This window comes from Gymnoscopelus microlampas (assembly GCF_963454915.1).
Source record: "Gymnoscopelus microlampas genome assembly, chromosome: 11".
In the NCBI taxonomy this organism is placed as follows: Eukaryota; Metazoa; Chordata; class Actinopteri; order Myctophiformes; family Myctophidae; genus Gymnoscopelus; species Gymnoscopelus microlampas.
In genome coordinates, this window is record NC_139948.1 from 50,213,500 (window position 1) to 50,234,838 (window position 21,339).

The following is a 21,339-nucleotide window of genomic DNA, read 5'->3' on the forward strand; positions in this document are numbered from 1 at the left end:
CAAGAACTGAGGAGGACTGAGGGGAATTGTCTTTTTTTTTGCCAATCGAACCAGAGGTCAAAATGCACGTTATTTTATCGCAACCGAGAGCGGCACGTGAGCAGGTGAAATAAATACCATTCAGGGGACCGCGACTACAACCACCCGCTAGCATATCAAACAGTCTGCCTGCCAGGGTGTGGTGACCTGGGCTGCAGCCCGGCGGACTTAGACCAGGGTCACGCTGACTCCTTCAGCCACGTCTGTGACCTCTGGGAGGAGGTGCGTTTCTGACCTGTATCCCACATTTCAAGGCATTGTTTCAAGGACATGTTTCCATAGATGTCTGTAGTAAAAAGCAGCTGTGATACAACCGTTTAAAATCAAATTGAAAGCCCATGCATAATTTCAATAATATCATTTTACCATCGCAGTTTTACTAGACATACCGTGTCAATTACCTTTGAATTTGAGATACGATATGAAAATTAGGTTAGAATTATAACTTTTTTTGTCTCGCACGCAGTCCTGGACGTCAGCGCTATGTGACCGAGACCCCGAGCTACAGTGAAGGGGGATATGATCACATACGCATGGATTTAAGCAAAAATAAAATTGCACGACTGAAACAAATGTTGTTAGGCCAAGTCCTACGATGCGATTCGTGAAACAGTGTGAAAGGAGCCCCACACACACACACACACACACAAGCGCTGCGTTTCATAAACAATTAGCTCATAGAATTATGATGTTTTACCATACAGCCAACCAGTTGATGAAATTGCAGATCGATGCTAAAGACGGCCGTACCAGCCGTGACAAAAAAAGAATGGTCATTTTGTATTTTAACCCATTGAGACCTGAAGCCGATTCTACATGTCTCCTAAATCTCAACAGTTTTCTGAAAAACGTATGTTTCTATATCAGTGGTGCTCAATCTTTTTCATGTCAAGGACCCCCAAAATGATATGTATTTGGCCGCGGACCCCCATCAAAATATGTTGTTCCAGGGACCCCCAGAAGCAAAGATTTTAGTTAAAAATGTTTGCTTTAAAACTATATATATTCAAAGATTTGCACACATTTTCGCGAATTTTCAAAAATAGCAGATCTACAAGCTCGTAGCGCGGCACTCTGTGCCGCACTATGAGCTTGTATATCTGCTATTTTTGAATAGCCAAAAGTGTAAAATAATGCTTTTGAGCTCAAATCTAAAAATGATACAGTTCCAGGTCTTAATGGGTTAAAACCAAATGCCAGACGCCAGAGAGGGTTAACCTTTGCTTTTTATGAAACATCTGAGATCATCATTAGGATTTACTGAGAGATTGAACATGCATTCTATTGGTAGTTTGACCACGTGACGACTTTTCTTCCTATGGATCAGTCACCCCACAGAGACTTGAATTCATGGATATTTTTTTGTTTTTGTCTCATTCCTAAGACAATAATTTGATGACTGGCAGCGGTTCCGGTAGGAGACACAAAGAGTCTCATTTGTGTCTCCTACCGGTCCACTGGTCATCAAATTATTGTTTTTTTTGGGGGGCTAGCTGACTCCCAAAACATAAATAAATAAACTCCCAAAACAACAAAGTAATAAATGTTGAAGGATGAGAAACGAATAATCACAGTAATGATCTGCAGATGGGGCGGCACAGAGGACAGGGGTAAAAAAAATGCTAAAGAGAACAAAATGGTACACAATTACATCCTTGAAATTTGAAGCCAGTTCCTCTTGTCTGTGTCCTAGAAACAGGAGGATCACGTTTTTCTTTGTAGCTGAACAGTAGTTCAGTAGTTAGTTGTTTAGGATATGTTACTTTAATTTATCTCGGTATAAAAGTAATTGAATTGAAGGTAGGCATTTCTAATTCAATTTATATATTGTCTCTGTCAAGTGGAAACCTCATGTCCAAAACTGTAACCATTTCAGGATTAAAATTCAAAAATATGGCTCCACGTTTCGAGCTGCTACTTTTGATGCTTTTGTGTGACGCTGTAATATGATCAAGTAGGACGTTAAATTTACGAAAAAGAAGTTTGAATATGGAGATACAGTAAGAGGTTTCTGCCCGACAACAACGATGTATAAATACAGTATATACTTGTTTTTCTTTCCTAGGAAATCGGGATTGAATATAATGGAAAAGTAACATTGTTTGGAGGAACGTTTTTGACTTTGTCAACTTTTAATGTCAATGTCCTGTATATATGTCTTGTTGAATGTCATGTTTTGTTTTAGCGGCGCTAGCCGCTCTATACCTGACTTTGTCCGTGTGCGTCAACGTTCTGATTGGTCAGGTGCGTCAACGTTCTGATTGGTCAGGTGCGTCAACGAAGTGATTGGTCAAGCTTCACGTGACACATGGATGGCTATAAACACATTATAAACACATATCGATGACAAAATGTATCAAAGGCGCCACTACCTTCACACAGGGGTGTGATTTTTTGGGGCGGTGTAGCCGCCCCCTATAAGTGAGTTTTGGACACCAACCAAAAAATGTGTGTACCCCCTAACCCTTCCATTGTTAATGCAAATCGATACTTTTTTCATATCAGCCAATCACATTACAGCTAGTGTCATCACCACTAACTGTAATGTGATTGGCTGACTTTGCAAATTCAGGACTGTGATTGGCTAGCGAAACACATGACACATGTGCAGCCCTATGAATAGCAGTATGGACTTTAAAAAAAGTCTTTTTTTTAAAAGTGAGTCATGTTGTGATGACCACACACCGCCCACTTCACACTGGGTGTGATTTTTAATGTTATGTGTGGACTACAGGAAGATGTGCACCGGATAATGGGGATCCTAATAAAGTCGATAAACAGAGCGATGTACTCACCACCACGGTGACACCGTCGTGCACCAGCGAGGGGGAGGCGTACAGACTGGTGGAGTATTTACCCACGTACAGCGTAGCCCTGGGACAGCAACACAGAAAATAACAGGCCAAAGTCAATGTTTGCTTGCCTGTTACTGTTGAGGATGTGTTTCATTCAAGACACAGACACACACACACACACACACCGCCGCACTTTGAGCTTGTAGATCTGCAATCTATTTGAAAAGTCGTGGAAAATGTGTGCAAATCTTTGAATATATATATTTTTTAAAGCGAACATTTTTAACTCAAATCTTTGCTTCTGGGGGTCCCTGGAATTAAATATTTTGAGATGGGGGTCCGTGGCCAAATACATACAATTTCGGGGGCCCTTGACATGGAAAAAGTTTGAGAGCCACTGACATTATAGCGACATCCTTTTTTCAGAAAACTGTTAGGATTTAGACATTTGTAGAATTCCCAGAAGCAAAGATTTGACTTACAAATGTTCGCTTTAAAAAAAAGTATATATATATATTATATATATTTATATATTCAAAGAGTTGCACAGAATAGGGAGGCTAGGGTTCATGTGGTTAATGCATGAAAGAATACAAACTGAATGCAAAACGCAGCAATCATTTCCTTGCTCTCCATAGTCTTAGAATTGCTCCTCTCTTGGTTTCTGTCTTTCTTTCATAACACACACACACACACACACACACACACACACACACACACACACACACACACACACACACACACACACACACACACACACACACACACACACACACACACACACACACACACACACACACACACACACACACACAACTGAAAGCGCTCGTTTCTCTGTTCCACTGAAAGCAGGTGTCGAGTTTAAAAGTGATATTTCTTCCAATTCTTTGTAATGAAACTCGGAGCAAAAGGTACCATCTGTTCACTTGCGTGTTTAGACTCCAATCTCACCTTGGGGGCAATTTATATCTTGCATAATGAATAAAAAAGAAGTGCATCTTTCAGATCATCATCTTTGGATGCTCTTAGGCTCTGCTGCAATGCATATCAAAGGGCTCCAACATGTTTCTAGAGGCAGACTGGCCAACGCTTGTTCTCTGGACGGTGTTCAAACAGAGTGTCGAAACATCAAAAGATGTACTTCAGTACGAACCGTGTTTCAGACCAGACTTCAGGGCCAGAACACAGACATTCTGAAGAGAAAAGTCAAGCTCTTTAAAAGAAGAGATGTTCAAAATGTACGTAAAAATCCTCATGGTTATGCATTCCACACAACTTCAAACTATAATAGGTGATGAACTGGCAATCAGACTGCATTCTTGTGTCTGTTTCGCCTTAAAAACCAAACTAAACCATCTTTTATCTCATCTTATCTCTAGCCAGTAGGGATGAGGATCCTTTTTTTTTTTTTTTTATCCCACGATTTTTGTAACCCATTTTTTTTCACCCGGTGCCAATTTCCTAAGTGATCCTGGGCGCTACACCAGCCCTACACCAGTGCTACACCAGTCCCCCACAGCCAGGGAGGCCAGGGCCGAGCTCATGCTTCCTTCAGTGCATGAGAGCCAACTGACCTTCTTATCACCTGACAGGAGGGAGTTTCCCTGGTTGGACGTAGCGCGTGGAAGGAACACGTTATTCCAACCAGTTCCTTTCCCCTCCATCAGGCGCCCCGGCTGTCATGGGGGAGGCGGTATAGCGACCAGGATTACTACATGTTGTTGTGAGGGTATTAACTACCCTAGGAGACACGGGGAGAACATGCAAACTCCACACAGAGTAGGCCCTTTCGCCAACCCCACCCTGGGTATGGGCGCTGATGACGCGGAGGAGAAGACACGCCCCCAGCGCCCACAGCGTCCCTGGCGGGAATCGAACCCAGGACCTTCTAGCTGTGAGGCGACAGCACTACCGACTGCGCCACCGTGCCCCTCAGGGATGAGGATCCTTGATAGTTTTTGATCCCGCTACTACTATTACTATGGATCCTGCTTATCAATTCAAATCTTTACCGATCCCACTATCAATCTTTTTCTATTACTGGTTAGTTGTTGGAAACTCGGTTCTAATCTGGGGCGCTCCAACACTTTCATTTCATTTCCAGAGATAATAAAAAAGGTAGAGCATGTTGGCTGCAGCAACAGAAGCAATATGCACATACAAGCCATAACATAAAATGTTCCTTGTTTTAACGTTGGTAGTTGGCAAGACATTAATCAGAGGTCAAAAGCCTTATGAGAACGACACATGTATGTTTGTGCCAGCGATGTGACTTCAATCGCATGACTCATCTCGCGAGGCGTGACGCCAGGTCCCGCTAGAATCCATAAGAGAACTATACTGATAAACCAAAACCTAATTGATTTTACCCATTTTCATTTTGATTCAGTTTTAGTCATAGTCTTTTGAATCAAATTCCATTTAGCTTTAGTCTAGTTTTAGTTGCCTAAATATCGTAAGATTATAGTCGACTAAATCTACAGTTGATTTAGTCGACTAAAATGTATTTTGGCGGTGCCTTGATGGCGTCGTAATGGCTGATTGCACTTGGTTGCATGCTGAAAATAGCCGATCTACAAGCTCGCTGAGCTTGTAGAGCGGCTATTTTCAGAGCGCAACACCCGAGCGCAATCAAACATAAAATTACTTGTCTTTTAGTTCTACTGGATCTCTTCTCCACTAGATCCCTCACTAACATTTTAGTCTAGGTTATTTGTTGACCAAACAGTCAATATATTTAGTCTTAGTTTTAGTCATCGCAGATTAGTTTATATTTCGTTTTTGTCGTGAAAAAAGCTCACAACACGTCGCATCGCGACGCGTTGTGAGCTTGTAGATCTGCTATTTTCAAATAGCTGATGTATATGTGAAAGTGCTCATGTGGCCAATAGACCATATTCACACGCCGTCCATATTGCCATTAAGTCAATGAAATGCCACCCCAGTTGCCACAGCAACGCAATGTTAAATTCCAAAATGGCCGCCGTGTGAATATGGACTATAGTCGCTTCTTTTGGGCTGGTTTTCCTGGACCTGGTTGCTTGTTTCTCTCACAGAATCTGGCAACACCCCCCCCCCCCCCCCCAGCCTGCCTGCTTTGCTTACATGAGCTTGTCCTTGGGCTTCTTCTCCTTGGGGAAGGGGTACTTCCAGCGGGTGATGCGTCCGTCCCCGGACATGAAGGTGAGGTAGCGCAGCGTCTCCACGGCCACGTTGGTGTGGGGGACCTTCCTCAGGCCCTCGCGCTGCCAGATGTACATGGCCACCACGGGGGAGTTGTAGTTCTGGACCCACTGGACGTCGCCCGTCTCGCTGTCCACCGTCACCACCAGGCCGTCGCCGTTGGACACGAAGTGGGCCATCTCTGAACGGAGAGAGAGAGGAGGGATATATCACGCATTAACCCCATTCAAAACCGGGGAACGCTATCTGTGTTAAAGTTGTACAGTGCAAATTTCAAAAAAACTATTTTTAGCAGCCTCTGCTCGTCATTACCGTCACTGCAGGCCGTTCGTTTATTACTGCGTTACCCAGAATTCCATTCGTTTTCACCGGAAGACGGAAGCGTTTCAAAAAGCGTTCTTTTAATTGTTTTATACGATCTGTGGATCGTTTCTCTTAGCCAGTGGAGCTTTAGTTACCGTGAGCTGTGTTTTCTTTTTCTGTTTTTTTTTTCGTTCTTCAAATCATACAATCTCTTAAAATCAGCGTGAGTTTCCTTTTTGTTATTAGCGCGGTAGTTCCTGGCCTAACAGGAAACCGGTGCATTTCCGCTTCCATTTTCCGGCCAGATGACGTCATTTTCGCGGGACAGTCAACCCCGACCACGTTCAATAGAAAATATATAAATAAAAGGCTTTCGGGGGTGAAATTCATGGAGTGGGTGTTGTGAAACATTTGCCACTCACAAAAGATATACAATTTAACTTTAGTTTTATTGAAAAAGTTACCTAGAATTACTTTAACACCATTTAAAACTGGGGAACGCTATCTGTGTTAACCACTTTATCCATTATTTTATAATTTGGGATATTCAAAAATAACAGATCACAATATCGTTTCAGGTCCAGGAAGTCGCCTGCTTCCAGGCGGTATAATGTGATGCGTTTTTGTCATGTAGGAGTCTGAAACAAGGTTGTTTCTTACACTAGATACGCATGTTTACATATTTACACGTGTGATTCCTCTTTTTTTAGCTGTGTACGATAGTTTTCTTTCAAATACGATCATTTTAAGCCTCCGGTACGATAATTCAACATTTCCCATCTGGCGACACTGTGGGGGGTCCCTGGAACGAAATATTGATGGTTGATATAAGATGGGGGTCCACGGCCAAATACATATAATTTTGGGGGTCCTTGATATGAAAAAGTTTGAGAACCACTGATATAGAAGAATCATTTAAAAAAAAAAAAACTGTTAGGATTTAGAAGACATTTGTAGAATCCCCCAGAAACAAAGATTTGAGTTACAAATGTTTTAGTAATATTGTTCCTGCTGTTCTACATACAGCCAACCAGGTGACAAAATCACAGATTGAGCCTTTAACCTTTGGCTTTTATAAAATATCCGAGACTACTAAGATTTCATGGAAGGGCCCGGATGGCGTAGCGGTTCGGGCACCGGGGCTGCTAATGCCAGCCTGACAGCGTGTCGCGGGTTCGAATCCCGACGACCTTTGCTGCGTGTCACTCCCCATCATCCAAACACGAAGTGAGTAAAATCCTCAACATATTCTTCACGACCGTAGCCTCAGATTTGGTTGAAAAACTTCCTCCACACTCTGGGAGATATGGTGTCTCATTTTACGAAAAACAGGGTGTTTGCAAAGATGACTTTAAACTCTCCCCTGTGAAAACAGAAGAGGTGTTTAAAAAATTGAGTGCTCTTCATCAACACAGAGCCACAGGCCTCGACAATATCCCCCCCAAATTTCTAAAAGACTCAGCCGCCTCCATTGCTCCAATCATTACCCACATATTCAACCTCTCCACCACACAGGGACAGGTCCCCAACGACTTCAAAAAAGCAAGGGTGACCCCTCTGTTCAAAAAAGGAAACCAATTAGACCCTGGCAACTACCGCCCTATTTCTATTCTAAGCTCCATCTCGAAAGTCATGGAAAAAATAGTCTATGAACAGGTCGACAAGTATCTTGCCGAGAAAAATCTAATCTACAAATTCCAATCTGGCTTCAGAACAAACCACTCCACTGACACATGCCTTCTCTATTTGAACGACTCTATCAAACAAGAGATTGAAAAGGGCAAATATTGCGGCATGGTCATGCTGGACCTCCAGAAGGCTTTTGACACCGTTAATCACCCGATTATGATCAATAAGCTCAGAGCAATAGGTTTTGATGACACGTCAGTGAACTGGATGAGATCCTACCTGGAAGGGAGGGAGCAAGTGGTGGAAGTAAACGGCACCCAGTCCCCCCCCCTCCCAGTGACTTGTGGTGTTCCCCAAGGAAGTATACTAGGACCCTTACTGTTCCTGATATATGTGAATGACATGTCGTCAGCCTGCGACTGCAACCTGTTCCTGTTCGCAGATGACTCGGCCCTGCTAGTCTCGGACAGGGACAGGCTGCAGGTTGAGAAAACTCTCAGCTCTGAACTCAACAAGATCTGCATCTGGCTCTCCGACAACAAGCTCTCATTACACCTGGGCAAAACGGAATGCATCCTCTTTGGGTCCACTCCTAACCTCAGAAAGGCAGAGAGCTTCACGATCAAAGCGGGTGATGATATCATCAAAAGAAAAAACGAAATTACCTACCTGGGCTCTATCTTGGAGGCTGACCTCTCTGGTGACAAAAATGCTGAAAAAACGATCAAAACGGTCCACAAAAAAACACGCTATTTGCGGAGTATTGATCGTAAAGTCAGTAAGAAGACTCTGAAGACTCTTGCAGTGGCCCTCATACAAGGTCATTACGATTATGCATGTACTTCATGGTATCACAACACCACCAAGGCCTTAAAAACAAGGCTCCAAACATCCCAAAACAAACTTGTAAGGCTACTTCTTGGCCTCAACTACAAAATCCATCTAACCCCTGATCATTTTGATAGGATTGGATGGCTTAGGGTTGCGGACAGAGTACAGCAACTTGCTATGGGCCTGGTCTTCAAGATATATCACAACATTGGGATCCCCCTGTATTTGTCAAAATACTTCCAAAATGTTAATGATGTCCACGATCACAATACCAGAGGCAGCTCCACAAACCTTGTCCAACCCTTTTTTGGCTCAACAAAGGGAAGTAACTCGTTCTCATGCTATTCATCAAAAATGTGGAACGCCCTACCAAAAGGAGTAAAGGAGTGTAAAACCCTACTCTCTTTCAAAACAGCCCTAAAGATACACCTTCAGGAGGCTGCAATTGGAAAATGGCCCCTGTCTAAGTCCTAACCTAACCTACCCCCCTACCCCCCCCCCCCTCTCTCCTTCTCCTTTTGTACATATTTCTCACTCTTCATACCAGTAACCTGTAAACTGATTGTATGACATTCTATAGTAGTTGTGTATATCTGTCTGTCTCTTATATGTCATCATGATTTGTGTGCATGGGGAACTCATTTGAAACAAGCTCTGTGCTTTTATGAGTCTTCCAGTTTAGTAGACCTTGTATTGTGAATTTGTACTTCCATGTACTGTTGTTCTCATGTCTTACTAAATAAAGTACATCAATCAATCAATCAATCTCTCTCTCTCCCCATTTCCTGTAAGTCTACTGTATACCATCAAATAAAAGGCAGAAAAAGCCAAACAAAAAAAAATCTAGGAAGATGCTTCTCAACATATTGCTAGTTTGACCACTTCAAATATAGTCATCTTAAACTAACCGAAAATAGCCGATCTACAAGCTCTCAATATCGCGCTACACACTTGCTACACACTCCTAAATGCACATAACTGGGTGAGAACGTATCCGAGGTTTTTTTGAAAGTCATATTCAGTTGTGCTACATGCTTAGTGGTGCTTGTCTTTCTTAGGTAATATTTGCCAATATTTATAGTATGGTTTGTTGATTACCTTTGACGCGGTAATGGTCTTATTTTTAATTTTTAGAGGCATTAAAAAGGTCTTTAAAAGTCCTTAAATTGTCACTTTAGAAATGTGCAGATACCCTGTATACACTTATACTGGATGTTGGTTTGTTTACTGTTGGACGAGTAACCCCCCCCCCAAAAAAAAAAAACACGCCCTCACAGTTCGAGAGGCACAAAAAGTCAAAGTGTAGGAAAGGTTTCTTACTGTACTTGGTGTCGTCATCGGGCAGCGTGGAGGCGTAGTCAGAGTAGGTGGCGTTCCAGCGTAGCTCTCTGCTCTTGGTGTCGTACATGGTGATGGTGTACTCTGAGAGAGAGAGAGAGATGGAGCAATGGACGGTTTAACGACAAAATACCACAATTAACCCATTAGGACCGGGAACACATCTGTGTCATTTTCAGATTCATTTGGCTATTCAAAAATAGCAGATCTACAAGCTCATAGTGCTATGAGCTTGTAGTTCTGCTATTTTTGAAAATGTGTGCAAATCTTTGATTTTTTTTTTTTCTCAAATCTTTGCTTCTGGGGGATTCTACAAATGTCTTCTAAATAAACAGTTTTTTGGAAAAAAAATTATGTTGCTATAATATCAGTGGTTATAAATTATAATGCATAATATATACAATACTTTTGAAGGAAATAGATGGCCAATAAATGAGAAAAGTTATGTAGGCATTAAAAGGTTATGCAGGTGCTTGCGCTGGCACGTGCCTGATATGTCCCGTGGAAGGAAAAATAATAACCCTGGGCCTTCATTGTTCTCAAGCATCAAAAACATGATGATTGATCAGGTATACATTTCTAGGCGTGCGTGGGTTACACCCAAACATCTCACATCACACACACACACACACACACACACACACACACACACACACACACACACACACACACACACACACACACACACACACACACACACACACACACACACACACACACACACACACACACACACACACACACACACACACACACACACACACACACACACACACACACACACACTTCATGGTTCACACTCCACAGTCAGACCAACCAACAGGGGAGGAAACAACAACAAGTGTCTTCTTGAACGACTGGGTTTGACACGTGAAAAAATATATACGTATATCGTGAAAGCGTGATATTATGCCACCTTAGTACCCTATGGCGACAATGGATGAAAACACAGGAAGAAGGTGTTGAATTTCCTCTTTTTTTCCTGCTTTAATGGATGGGTATCCAGAACGGAGGAGAGGGCAGTTAGTTTGCTTTCTTTGCAACAGGATCCGTTAACGTCAATAATACCGAAGGGTGAGAACGCAGGGGCTTTGCATTGACACTTTTGATATAAGTGCCATTCAAGCGGAGACTCTCACACTTTAGGGCCCTCGTCTCTGATTACCATCTCAGCCCCCCCCCAAGCTTTAAGGACCGTGGGGACGAAGGAGAAAAACTGAGGGTGGAGGCATATAAGCTAAAGTGTCTGAGATGGAGGGTGAAAAAAAAAGAACAAAAAACGTGATTCGGAGAAGGCACTGCAAACGTGACAAAAGCCTGCAGTGGTGGAAAGTAACTAAGTACATTTGCTCAAGTGCTGTTACTTAAGTACAATTTTGAGGTATTTGCAACTTTACTTGAGTGTTTCCAATTTCCAATACTTTTACTTGTACTCCACAACATCTCAGAGGCAAATATTGTACTTTTACTACAAAACAATTATTTGAAATCTTGAGTTACTAATTACTTTGTAGATTGTGATTATCATTACAACACATACATTAACCACGTCAGCTCTGTATACATTCCGGCCATTTGAAAATAGCCGATCTAAAAACACACAATGTGTCGCATCGAGCTTGTAGATCTGCTATTTTCCCACCACTGCAAAAGCCTCCATTTAGCTGGGATGGGCCACAATGCAAATAGATAATGGAGAGAGAGAGAGAGAGAGAGTAGGGCCTGGAGATATGTCAAATATGAAGCTCCGGGGAGGTCAGACCGGCTGGGTGAGAATCCTGCCAACGGTTTGTGTGACTCTAGGTATGGAGAGAGAACATAACCACACCATAAAAACCTGTCTCTCCGTCTCCCTTTGTAATGAATGAAGGCCAAACACGTGTTTCTGCTGCTACACGTGGGGCGGCAGTGGCTCAGGGGTAGAGTGAACTGGAAACTGCAAGGTTCCTAGTTCGATCCCGGGCTGGGGGGGGGCTCCCCCAGAGTTAGTGTGGAAGTGTCCTTGAGCAAGACCCTGAACCCCTAATTGCTCCCGATGAGCAGGTTGGTGCCTTGCATGGTTTCCTCCGCCATCGGTGTGTGAATGTGTGTGTGAATGGGTGAATGTAATGCACAAAATCTATGTAAAGCGCTTTGGATAAAAGCGCTATATACGCCATTTACGTGTTTCTCTTTCTCCGTTGTCATTAACTAGGGCTGTCACGATCATGATATGTTTGGCTGGTGATGAATTTCCATGCAAACAATTGTGATTAATTGGCATTGTAATGGCATTGTGTGATTCATTTTTTGGCATTGGCATAACAAAAAATGCATCAAATCTATATCTAAGTAAATAATGTACAATGGCCAAAACATGTCATATTATATTTCATAGTTTTATACTTGGTATACTTCTAAGACGTTCAAAAATAGCGGAAAATGGCCAATCCACGCGTAGATCGGCTATTTCCACCGTCTTTGAAAGATTTTGAAAATGTATGAATAATATGTTTAATAGAAACGATTCCAAAGATTATGCAGACATAATTGTGATCAGGCAGTGAATGTAATAACCATGCCAGGCCTAGTGGTGGTCATACCTGTGCGTCCCAGGTAGAGGAGAGAGGAGGAGGGACAGAGCATCTCAGCGAAGGACGAGGTCAGAGTCTGCTGCTTCTCTCCTGTCAACAGGTCCACCACATACCATAGGTCCTGCTTCTTACCTAAAACACACACACACACACACACACACACACACACACACACACACACACACACACACACACACACACACACACACACACACACACACACACACACACACACACACACACACACACACGACCTAATGTTAGTTTTTGGCCATTTTAGTTGTCTAGTACAGTGGTTATCAAACTTTTTCATGCCAAAATATGTTGTGCCAGGGACCACCAGAAGCAAAGATTTGTGTTAAAACATTTTCGCCTTTAAAAAATATATAGATTTAACCCATTGAGACCTGAAGCCGATTCTAGATGTCTCCTAAATCTCAGTTTTCTGAGAAACGTATGTTTCTATATCAGTGGTGCTCAATCTTTTTCATGTCAAGGACCCCCAAAATTATATGTACTTGGCCGCGGACCCCCATCATAAAATGTGTTGTTCCAGGGACCCCCAGAAGCAAAGATTTGAGTTAAAAATGTTCGCTTTAAAAATATATAAATATTCAAAGATTTGCACACATTTTCACGATTTTTCAAAAATAGCAGATCTACAAGCTCATAGCGCGGCACCGAGTGCCGCGCTATGAGCTTGTATATCTGCTATTTTTGAATAGCCCAAAGTGTAAAATAATGCTTTTTAGCTCAAATCTAAAAATGACACAGTTCCAGGTCTTAATAAGATTTACACACATTTTAAAGATTTTTCAAAAAATAGCAGATCTACAAGCTCATAGTGCGGCACTCGGTGGGGACACAGAGACAAATGCATTCATACAATCTCAACGCAATAGACCATTGGTTCTCAAAACACTCAATCAACCGTTTAATTTCGCAAGCAGCCTCACTCTAGTATACTAGACCATACCCGTTGGGGGATATGAGCACCACGTGTGCGTCATGGTCCGCTTGTTTCAGGGATTTGGCAACATCGGCGCTTGTTTGACGCACATGATTTTTTGGCAACCCGGGAGCCAGCGAACACAAACACGCTAATAAACAGCTGACATTTTGGGAAAGAGAAAAACGGGCCTCAGTGTTCCGTGCACATGGTAATGGTGCAAAATTGTGTGCAAAATTCAGATCAATTGCTCCAGGCACTGAGGGGAACCGGGCAGAACAGATTTTGGGCACAGACACAGAGCTACAGACGCACAGAGCTTTGTAGAATTATAGGATGATATACACGATAGACAAATAGAAACAATAATAGCCAATCTAAAAGCTCAATGCGGGTGGTAGCCGTAAAACCTTTGCCCATAATGACATGCCCAAAATAGAGACAACAGTTTGACAAAGTGGTTGCCTAATGCACAATGCATTTTAGTCATTCCAACGTCTTTTCCAGTCACGTTATTGGGCAATTAAGCGCCGCACCCCACCCCTCCCCAATAGCCGATCTACAAGCTCACAACGCGTCGCGCTGCGACGCGTTGTGAGCTTGTAGATCGCCTTTTTTCAGAGCGCAACACCCGAGCGCGACCAAGCATAAAATGACTTGTCTTTTAGTTCTACTGGATATCTTCTCCACTAGTCCCTCACTAACATTTTAGTCTAGTTTTTATTTGTTGACGAAATTCCCCACAATAAACATAAAAAGTTGAAATATGGAGAGATATGAGGTTTCTGCCCAACAGTGATGATATATTGTGTGGCTCTTGTGAGGATTATATGTTATCAAAAATTATGATTTAAGTTTCAGTTGTTTATCTCGGTCTAAACCGTTAACAATCCAACTTCCGTCGTTATTTTCGTTGCACGACACTTTGCCACGAAAGCATGAATCAGGCTTTTTATTTAAAGACAGGTTTGTTGTTTTGTCTCTCGCACAACATCCGACACCCAGTTGTCAAGAAGCGATGATTAAAATCCACAGAATTTACATGGAGGCATGGTGGTTTGTGCCGGTGGGAGGCTTCAGTTAAGCGAATGCAAAAAAACAGCCAGAGTGATGATAATGAAAGCGGAGGAAGCAAAATGTCACCCGCTTCTCTTAGAACAATGGGAACAGTGGCCGCCAGAGATTAGCTTCCACGTAAATTCAAACGCTTTACTACGACCACAACGTGTAGTAAAATGCAAATGCAGAGTAACAGCTTTTGTTCCCGACCAGATAAAGTTTCTAATGATCGTCTTACACAGCTATTCTTGCGCCTGCATATTTATCGTCGCTGTCTGGGTGGAAATCTCCAAAATGTGCAAAACTGTTACTTTTCAGAAAATGCATACAAAATAAGCTGTGTTCCAATGGATCCAATGTGCGTTGTGAGCTTTGCAGATTGGCTAGAGTATGTTACGCTACTTTTGTGTTACACTGCAGTATGATGACGTAGGGCATTCATTTAGGGTCTTGACAAAGCTGAAGACCCGGGGAGATAGATCATTTTCCGCCGTAGCGCCCAAACCGCGGAACGAGCTTCCACCCCATGTTAGAGCGTCTCAAACCATTTTAACCCATTGAGACCTGAAGCCGGTTCTACATGTCTCCTAAATCTCAACAGTTTTCTGAAAAACGTATGTTTCTATATCAGTGGTGCTCAAACTTTTTCATGTCAAGGACCCCCAAAATGATGTATTTGGCCGCGGAACCCCATCAAAATATTTTGTTCCAGGGACCCCCCAGAAGCAAAGATTTGAGTTAAAAATGTCACTTTAAAAATATATATATTCGGAAGATTTTCACGGTTTTTCAAAAATAGCAGATCTACAAGCTCGTAGCGCGGCACTCGGTGCCGCGCTATGAGCTTGTAGATCTGCTATTTTTGAATAGCCCAAAGTGTAAAATAATGCTTTTTAGCTCAAATCTAAAAGTGACACAGTTCCAGGTCTCAATGGGTTAAATCACGTTTGAAGACTCTCTTGTAAATATGGATACATGACAGCAGCAATATATTTCTGAACTCCTGTGTCCATTCCTCACGGCTGGAAAGCTGACATCCTCCAACCAAGGGCCGTCGTCTTGTCGGTCCCTCAATGAACTACTTAAGCCCCCGATTTGTATTGAACATAATATATATGTTGCAAGCTTGTGCTGTGGATCTTCTATTTCTGCTATTTTGATTTCCCTTTTTATATTATTAGGCCCACGCTTTCAGTTCCGCTGCTGTTAAAACAGTGATGTTTATTATGTCATGTCTGTTGGCATAATGGTCTGTGTGTGTGTGTGTTACATATATTTCATCCTTATTTTGTTTCCTGGCTTTCCGCTAAATCCCTTTTGCTGAACTGTGTTTAAAGCGCTGTATAAACTGTGAAGCAAAAAAAAAAAAAAGAGGGGTCAAGTGTCTTGCTCAAGGACACTACGACACAAGGCCAGGCCCGGGATGCAAACCGGGGACCTTCTGTGTACCAGACAGCCTCTCTACCCATTCACCCATTAACCCCTAACTGCTCCCTGGGTCCCAGATTAAACTGCATCCATTGCTCCTAATAGTTAGTATGGGTTAAATGCAAACACATTCTACATCAGGGGTGATGCAACTTTGATGATGGAGAGGGCCACTATGTTTCCACACTCACTCCAGAGGGACACATTGTATATACTGTACTGTCGGGCCATTCTATGTCACACAAAAGTAGCAAAAATAGCTGATCTACAAGCTCAAAACGCGTCGCAGCGCGACGCGTTTTGAGCTTGTAGATCTGCAGTTTTTTTGTTGGAATTCTGCTATTTTGAATTGGAATTATGTTTTTTTGTTGCTACTTTTGAATTTGAATCCTGAAAAGTAACATTTGTATTTAATTTCAAATGCATTTAGTTATACTTATGTTACCTTTATGAACTTAAATAAAAATACATTGGACATAAAAAAGACAATGGAATTTTAATACTAGTCATTAAGCTACTAATACAGACTGAAGTAATTAAAGCGGGTCATGTTAGCAATTGTAACAGATTAAATCAATAATATATCGGTATTCCGATATTAACCTGGGCCATCAGTTGCCCATCTATGTTCTACATTATGTGCAAATGTACTCTGACAAATAACCAACCAACTACTAAAGGAGACATAGTTATACTTTTTTCAGGTATGATTCATCTTCTTACCCATGTAAAGGACTCCGTCAGAACTGCGACAGGGAGAGGCCTGGACCAGCTCCGGGATGGTGAATGGTAATTTCTGGTTGAACACACACAGACAGAACACAGAACAGCAGGATAACAACGTTAAGACAACCACAACACTCTTGATGGTATAATACATGCAAAAGGGAGATGTACTGTAGCTCAAACAAACACACCCTGTTCAGAAGCTACAACAACAACAACACGGCTGACAGGAAAGCACTGTCTGTTGCACCCATGATGATAATGCACTACTTTGTGCATGACCTGCATGTACCTGTGGTGAGGAGATAACATGCTCTCCTCTCTAGAAAGAGGAAACTGAGCCGTGTGTGAATGTGTGAATATGTGCGTGTGCGTGTGCGTGTGCGTGTGCGTGTGTGTGTGTGTGCAATTTGATTCTACAAATGTCGTCTATATCGTAACAGTGTTTTTAAACAATTTATGTTGCTATAATATCAGTGGTTCCCAAACTTTTTCATGTCAAGGACCACCCAAAAGTATATGTATTTGGCCGCGGACCCCCATCTCAAAATCTTTAGTTCCAGGGACCCCCCAGAAGCAAAGATTTGAGTTAAAAATGTTTGCTTTAAAAATATATATGTTCCAAGATTTGCACACATTTTCCAGATTAAAACAAAATAGCAGATCTACAAGCTTGTAGATCTGCTATTTTTGAATAGCCTAAGTATAAAATACTGGTTTAAGTGGTTACACGGATGCGTTCTCGGTCTTAACTGGAACGCATCTGTGTCACTTTAGATTTATTTGGCTATTGAAAAATAGCAGATATACAAGCTCATAGCGCGGCACCGAGTTCCGCGCTATGAGCTTGTAGATCTGCTATTTTTGAAAAATCGTGAAAAAATGTTTTTCATATTTTTTTCCGTTTTTTTTTTTGTGGATTAAGATCTTTTTAGACGCGGCCTCAGGTCTTAAAGGGTTAAAGTGGTGTTCTGCTTACCGTTAAGCCTTCTTTGTTCTTCCCTCCCAGAGAGTACAGACTGCCATCGTTGGGGTCGGGCAGGAAGGCCGGTCTGTCGGGGGGGAGAGAGAGAGAGAGAGAGAGAGAGAGAGAGAGAGAGAGAGAGAGAGAGAGAGAGAGAGAGAGAGAGAGAGAGAGAGAGAGAGAGAGAGAGAGAGAGAGAGAGAGAGAGAGAGAGAGAGAGAGAGAGAGAGAGAGAGAGAGAGAGAGAGAGAGAGAGAGAGAGAGAGAGAGAGAGAGAGAGTTGTTTTCACTCGTTGTCTCTGTATACGTAATGTTGTGACTTTGTTTTATGTTATTTGTATGCTCTGGCAATGTAAAACATATTGTATCCATGCCAATAAAGCATTATGAACTGAATTGAGAGAGGGGGAGAGAGCAAGAGGGAGAGAGAGAGGGGGGGGGGAGAGATGGTAAGAGAGAGTGAGAAAGTGAGAGAGGGAGAGAGGAAGAGAGTGAGAGAGGAGGAGGGAAAGAGAGAGGGAGAGCAAGAGAGAGGGAGAGAATGAAAGAGAGGGGGAGTAAGGTGAGGGGAATAAAGAGAAAGAGATGGAGAAGGGGGAGAGGGAGAAAGAGTGAGAGAAGGGGAGAGGGAGAGAGTAAGAGAGAGCGAGAGCGCGCGAGAGAGAGAGAGAGAGAGAGAGAGAGAGAGAGAGAGAGAGAGAGAGAGAGAGAGAGATGGAGTGAGAGAAGGCGGAGGTGTGCAAAAGATGAAAGGAATTAAAGGGTCAATACACCACGATAGGGCAGGTTGTCACACTCAAAACTTGAATGAAGTCCCAGTGCGGTCACGTGACCAATAACAAACAAGCATGTCTGATTAAGAGATGTGTGTGTACTGTGTGTGTACCCAACTAAGACTACCTACCGTTCAGCTTGTTTACTTTACTCTCTCTCACACACACACACACACACACACGTGTAGACCAACAATATGCTGTGCTAAGGGATCTTTGCCAACGTGTGTGTGTGTGTGTGTGTGTGTGTGTGTGTGTGTGTGTGTGTGTGTGTGTGTGTGTGTGTGTGTGTGTGTGTGTGTGTGTGTGTGTGTGTGTAGGGGCACAATAAGGACACTTACTCTGCCACATACGTAGGGACCTGAAGAACTGGATCTAGAGAGAAGGAGGAACAAGGAACACATTTAGAGGTCGATTAACCCATTAAGACCTGAAACATTCTACTAATGTCTTTTAAATCCCGAAAGGTTTTCTGGAAAACGTATGTATCTATATCAGTGGTGCTCAAACCTTTTTCATGTCAAGGACCCCCAAAACGATATGAATTTGGCCGCGGACCCCCATCTCAAAATATTTTGTTCCAGGGACCGCCAGAAGCAAAGATTTGAGTTAAAGAATGTTCGCGTTAAAAGAAAAAAAAAAAAAATATATATATATATATATATATATATATATATATATATATATATTCAAAGATTTGCACACATTTTTCAGATTGTTCAAAAATAGCAGATCTACAAGCTCATAGCGCGGCACTCGGTGCCGCGCTACGAGCTTGTAGATCTGCTATTTTTGAATAGCCAAAGTGTAAAATAATGTTTCTTTTAGCCCAAATCTAAAAATGACACAGATGCGTTCCCGGTCTCAATGGATTAACAAAAGCATGCAGATCGCAGCTCGTCCGTCACGATTGAGCAACAGAACAAGGAGGATGATGGTTCTCAAACGTTGCACAACACAAAGTTCACCCAAAATGTTTTCATGCAGAGACACAGCCAGACAGACGTCTGTGCAAATAATATAAACTTCACCCGGACGTCACGTGGCAAAAAAAAAGAAGAGGAGCGACCGTGGAGCGAGAAAGAAGAAAACGCCAGTTGTTTGTCTTACTAAAGCGACCTGATACCGGGTCATATTTTGTCCCCACTTTTCCGCTGATAAGCGGGCAGAAGATGACCCTTCATTTGGTCAATAACACACACGCACAGATGAAATGAGGCGTTGTGCAAAAGACAGACACAGCATTTTTTACGGTTAGTCATAACATAAGCGTGGTGGACAGGAAATGGATTTGGAGTTGCAAAACATAGCATAGTTGACCCGAATGTACATTTCAACCACTTATGCCGCATATGGTTGCTGTCGGGTGGTCCAAAGCTGTTCCTTTCATAGCATTATTATTTATTTTTCTAAATTAGCAGATCTACAAGCTCACAACGCGTCGCATCGCGACACGTTGTGAGCTTGTAGATCTGCTAATTTTACTACTTCTGTGTGACCCTCTTGTATGACGACATAGGGCATTCATTTACAATTTACATTGTCATAAGATACATAGTGAAAATAATAATAATAATAATAATAATACTACTACTACAGTGTCTGACCGAAGTTAACCAAAAGTTAAATATTTGCCTCTGCCCAAAAATAGGGACACCAGGTGTAAAGAGGTTCATTCATTTATCTGACCGACACAAACAAACGGTTTTGAATGTCCTTTCTTGAAACACCTCTCAATGGAGTGTGTCCAGAAGTGACTCCAGACAGGTCTATTCCCCAGCCTACAGTGCATTACAGCAAGGCAAACACACACACACACACACACCCTCCCTGCGGTGTGAACTCACAGGGTGGGGACCAGATGGTGTTGTGCCTAGAGGGGGTCAACGGTGGTTTGGGTGGGGGTTGGGGTGGTGGTGGGGGGGGGGGGGGGGATTACCGCAGGGTGTCGATGACTGTTGTGCCCACGGAGCATCAATATTCATTATAACATGGCTACTCAGAGGAGCAGTCCGTTGTCGTAACACGATCCTTTTCCCAAGTTGGACAGGATACAGGATTTACCCAAAATATCAGTGTGTTAGGAGGAGGAGGCGAGGGGGTGTGACAGACAGACAGACAGAGAGACAGAGAGACAGAGAGAAAGAGAGACAGAGAGACAGAGAGACAGACAGAAAGTGAGGGGTGGATGGAGTGTGACAGACAGGCAGACAGACAGAAAGTGAGGGGTGGATGGAGTGTGACAGACAGGCAGACAGACAGAAAGTGAGGGGTGGATGGAGTGTGACAGACAGGCAGACAGACAGGCAGTGAGAGGTGGATGGGTTGGGCTGCACGTGGCTGGGACCAAGCATGGGCCTGTCATCATGATCATTACGTTTTAGTTGACGTGTTCATTGTGTTTTTGGTGTCCTGACATTGGAACATATCAATAAAATGTGTATTTCTTTAAGGCTCTGTAAATAAATGGTAAATGGTGCGCCTTTATCCAAAGCGCTTTACAATGATTGTGCATTACATTCACCCGTTCACACACACATTCATACACCGATGGAGGAGGAAACCATGCAAGGCACCAACCTGCTCATCGGGAGCAATTAGGGGTTCAGTGGCTTGCTCAAGGACACTTCATGACTAACTCTGGGGGAGCCCGGGATCGAACTGGGAACCTTGTGTTTCCCAAGCGGCAAATAACAATTGCGCAGGGCATGTATGACACATAACTTCAATAAATATAAAACTTAAATAT

General features: G+C 42.7%; 1 protein-coding gene across 2 annotated transcripts in view; it reads right to left on the reverse strand.

The window, feature by feature from the left end:
* ern1 (endoplasmic reticulum to nucleus signaling 1) overlaps positions 1-21,339 on the reverse strand; it is a 75,592-nt gene that overhangs the window by 33,177 nt on the left and 21,076 nt on the right. For both annotated transcript variants that reach the window (XM_084071150.1, XM_084071151.1), the window contains 7 exons: positions 18,932-18,965; positions 17,833-17,905; positions 16,851-16,923; positions 12,701-12,823; positions 10,101-10,202; positions 5,940-6,198; positions 2,835-2,913 (listed from right to left, as the gene is read on the reverse strand). In XM_084071150.1, the coding sequence (XP_083927276.1) occupies positions 2,835-2,913; positions 5,940-6,198; positions 10,101-10,202; positions 12,701-12,823; positions 16,851-16,923; positions 17,833-17,905; positions 18,932-18,965 (743 nt within the window). The remainder of the gene's footprint in view (positions 1-2,834; positions 2,914-5,939; positions 6,199-10,100; positions 10,203-12,700; positions 12,824-16,850; positions 16,924-17,832; positions 17,906-18,931; positions 18,966-21,339) is intronic.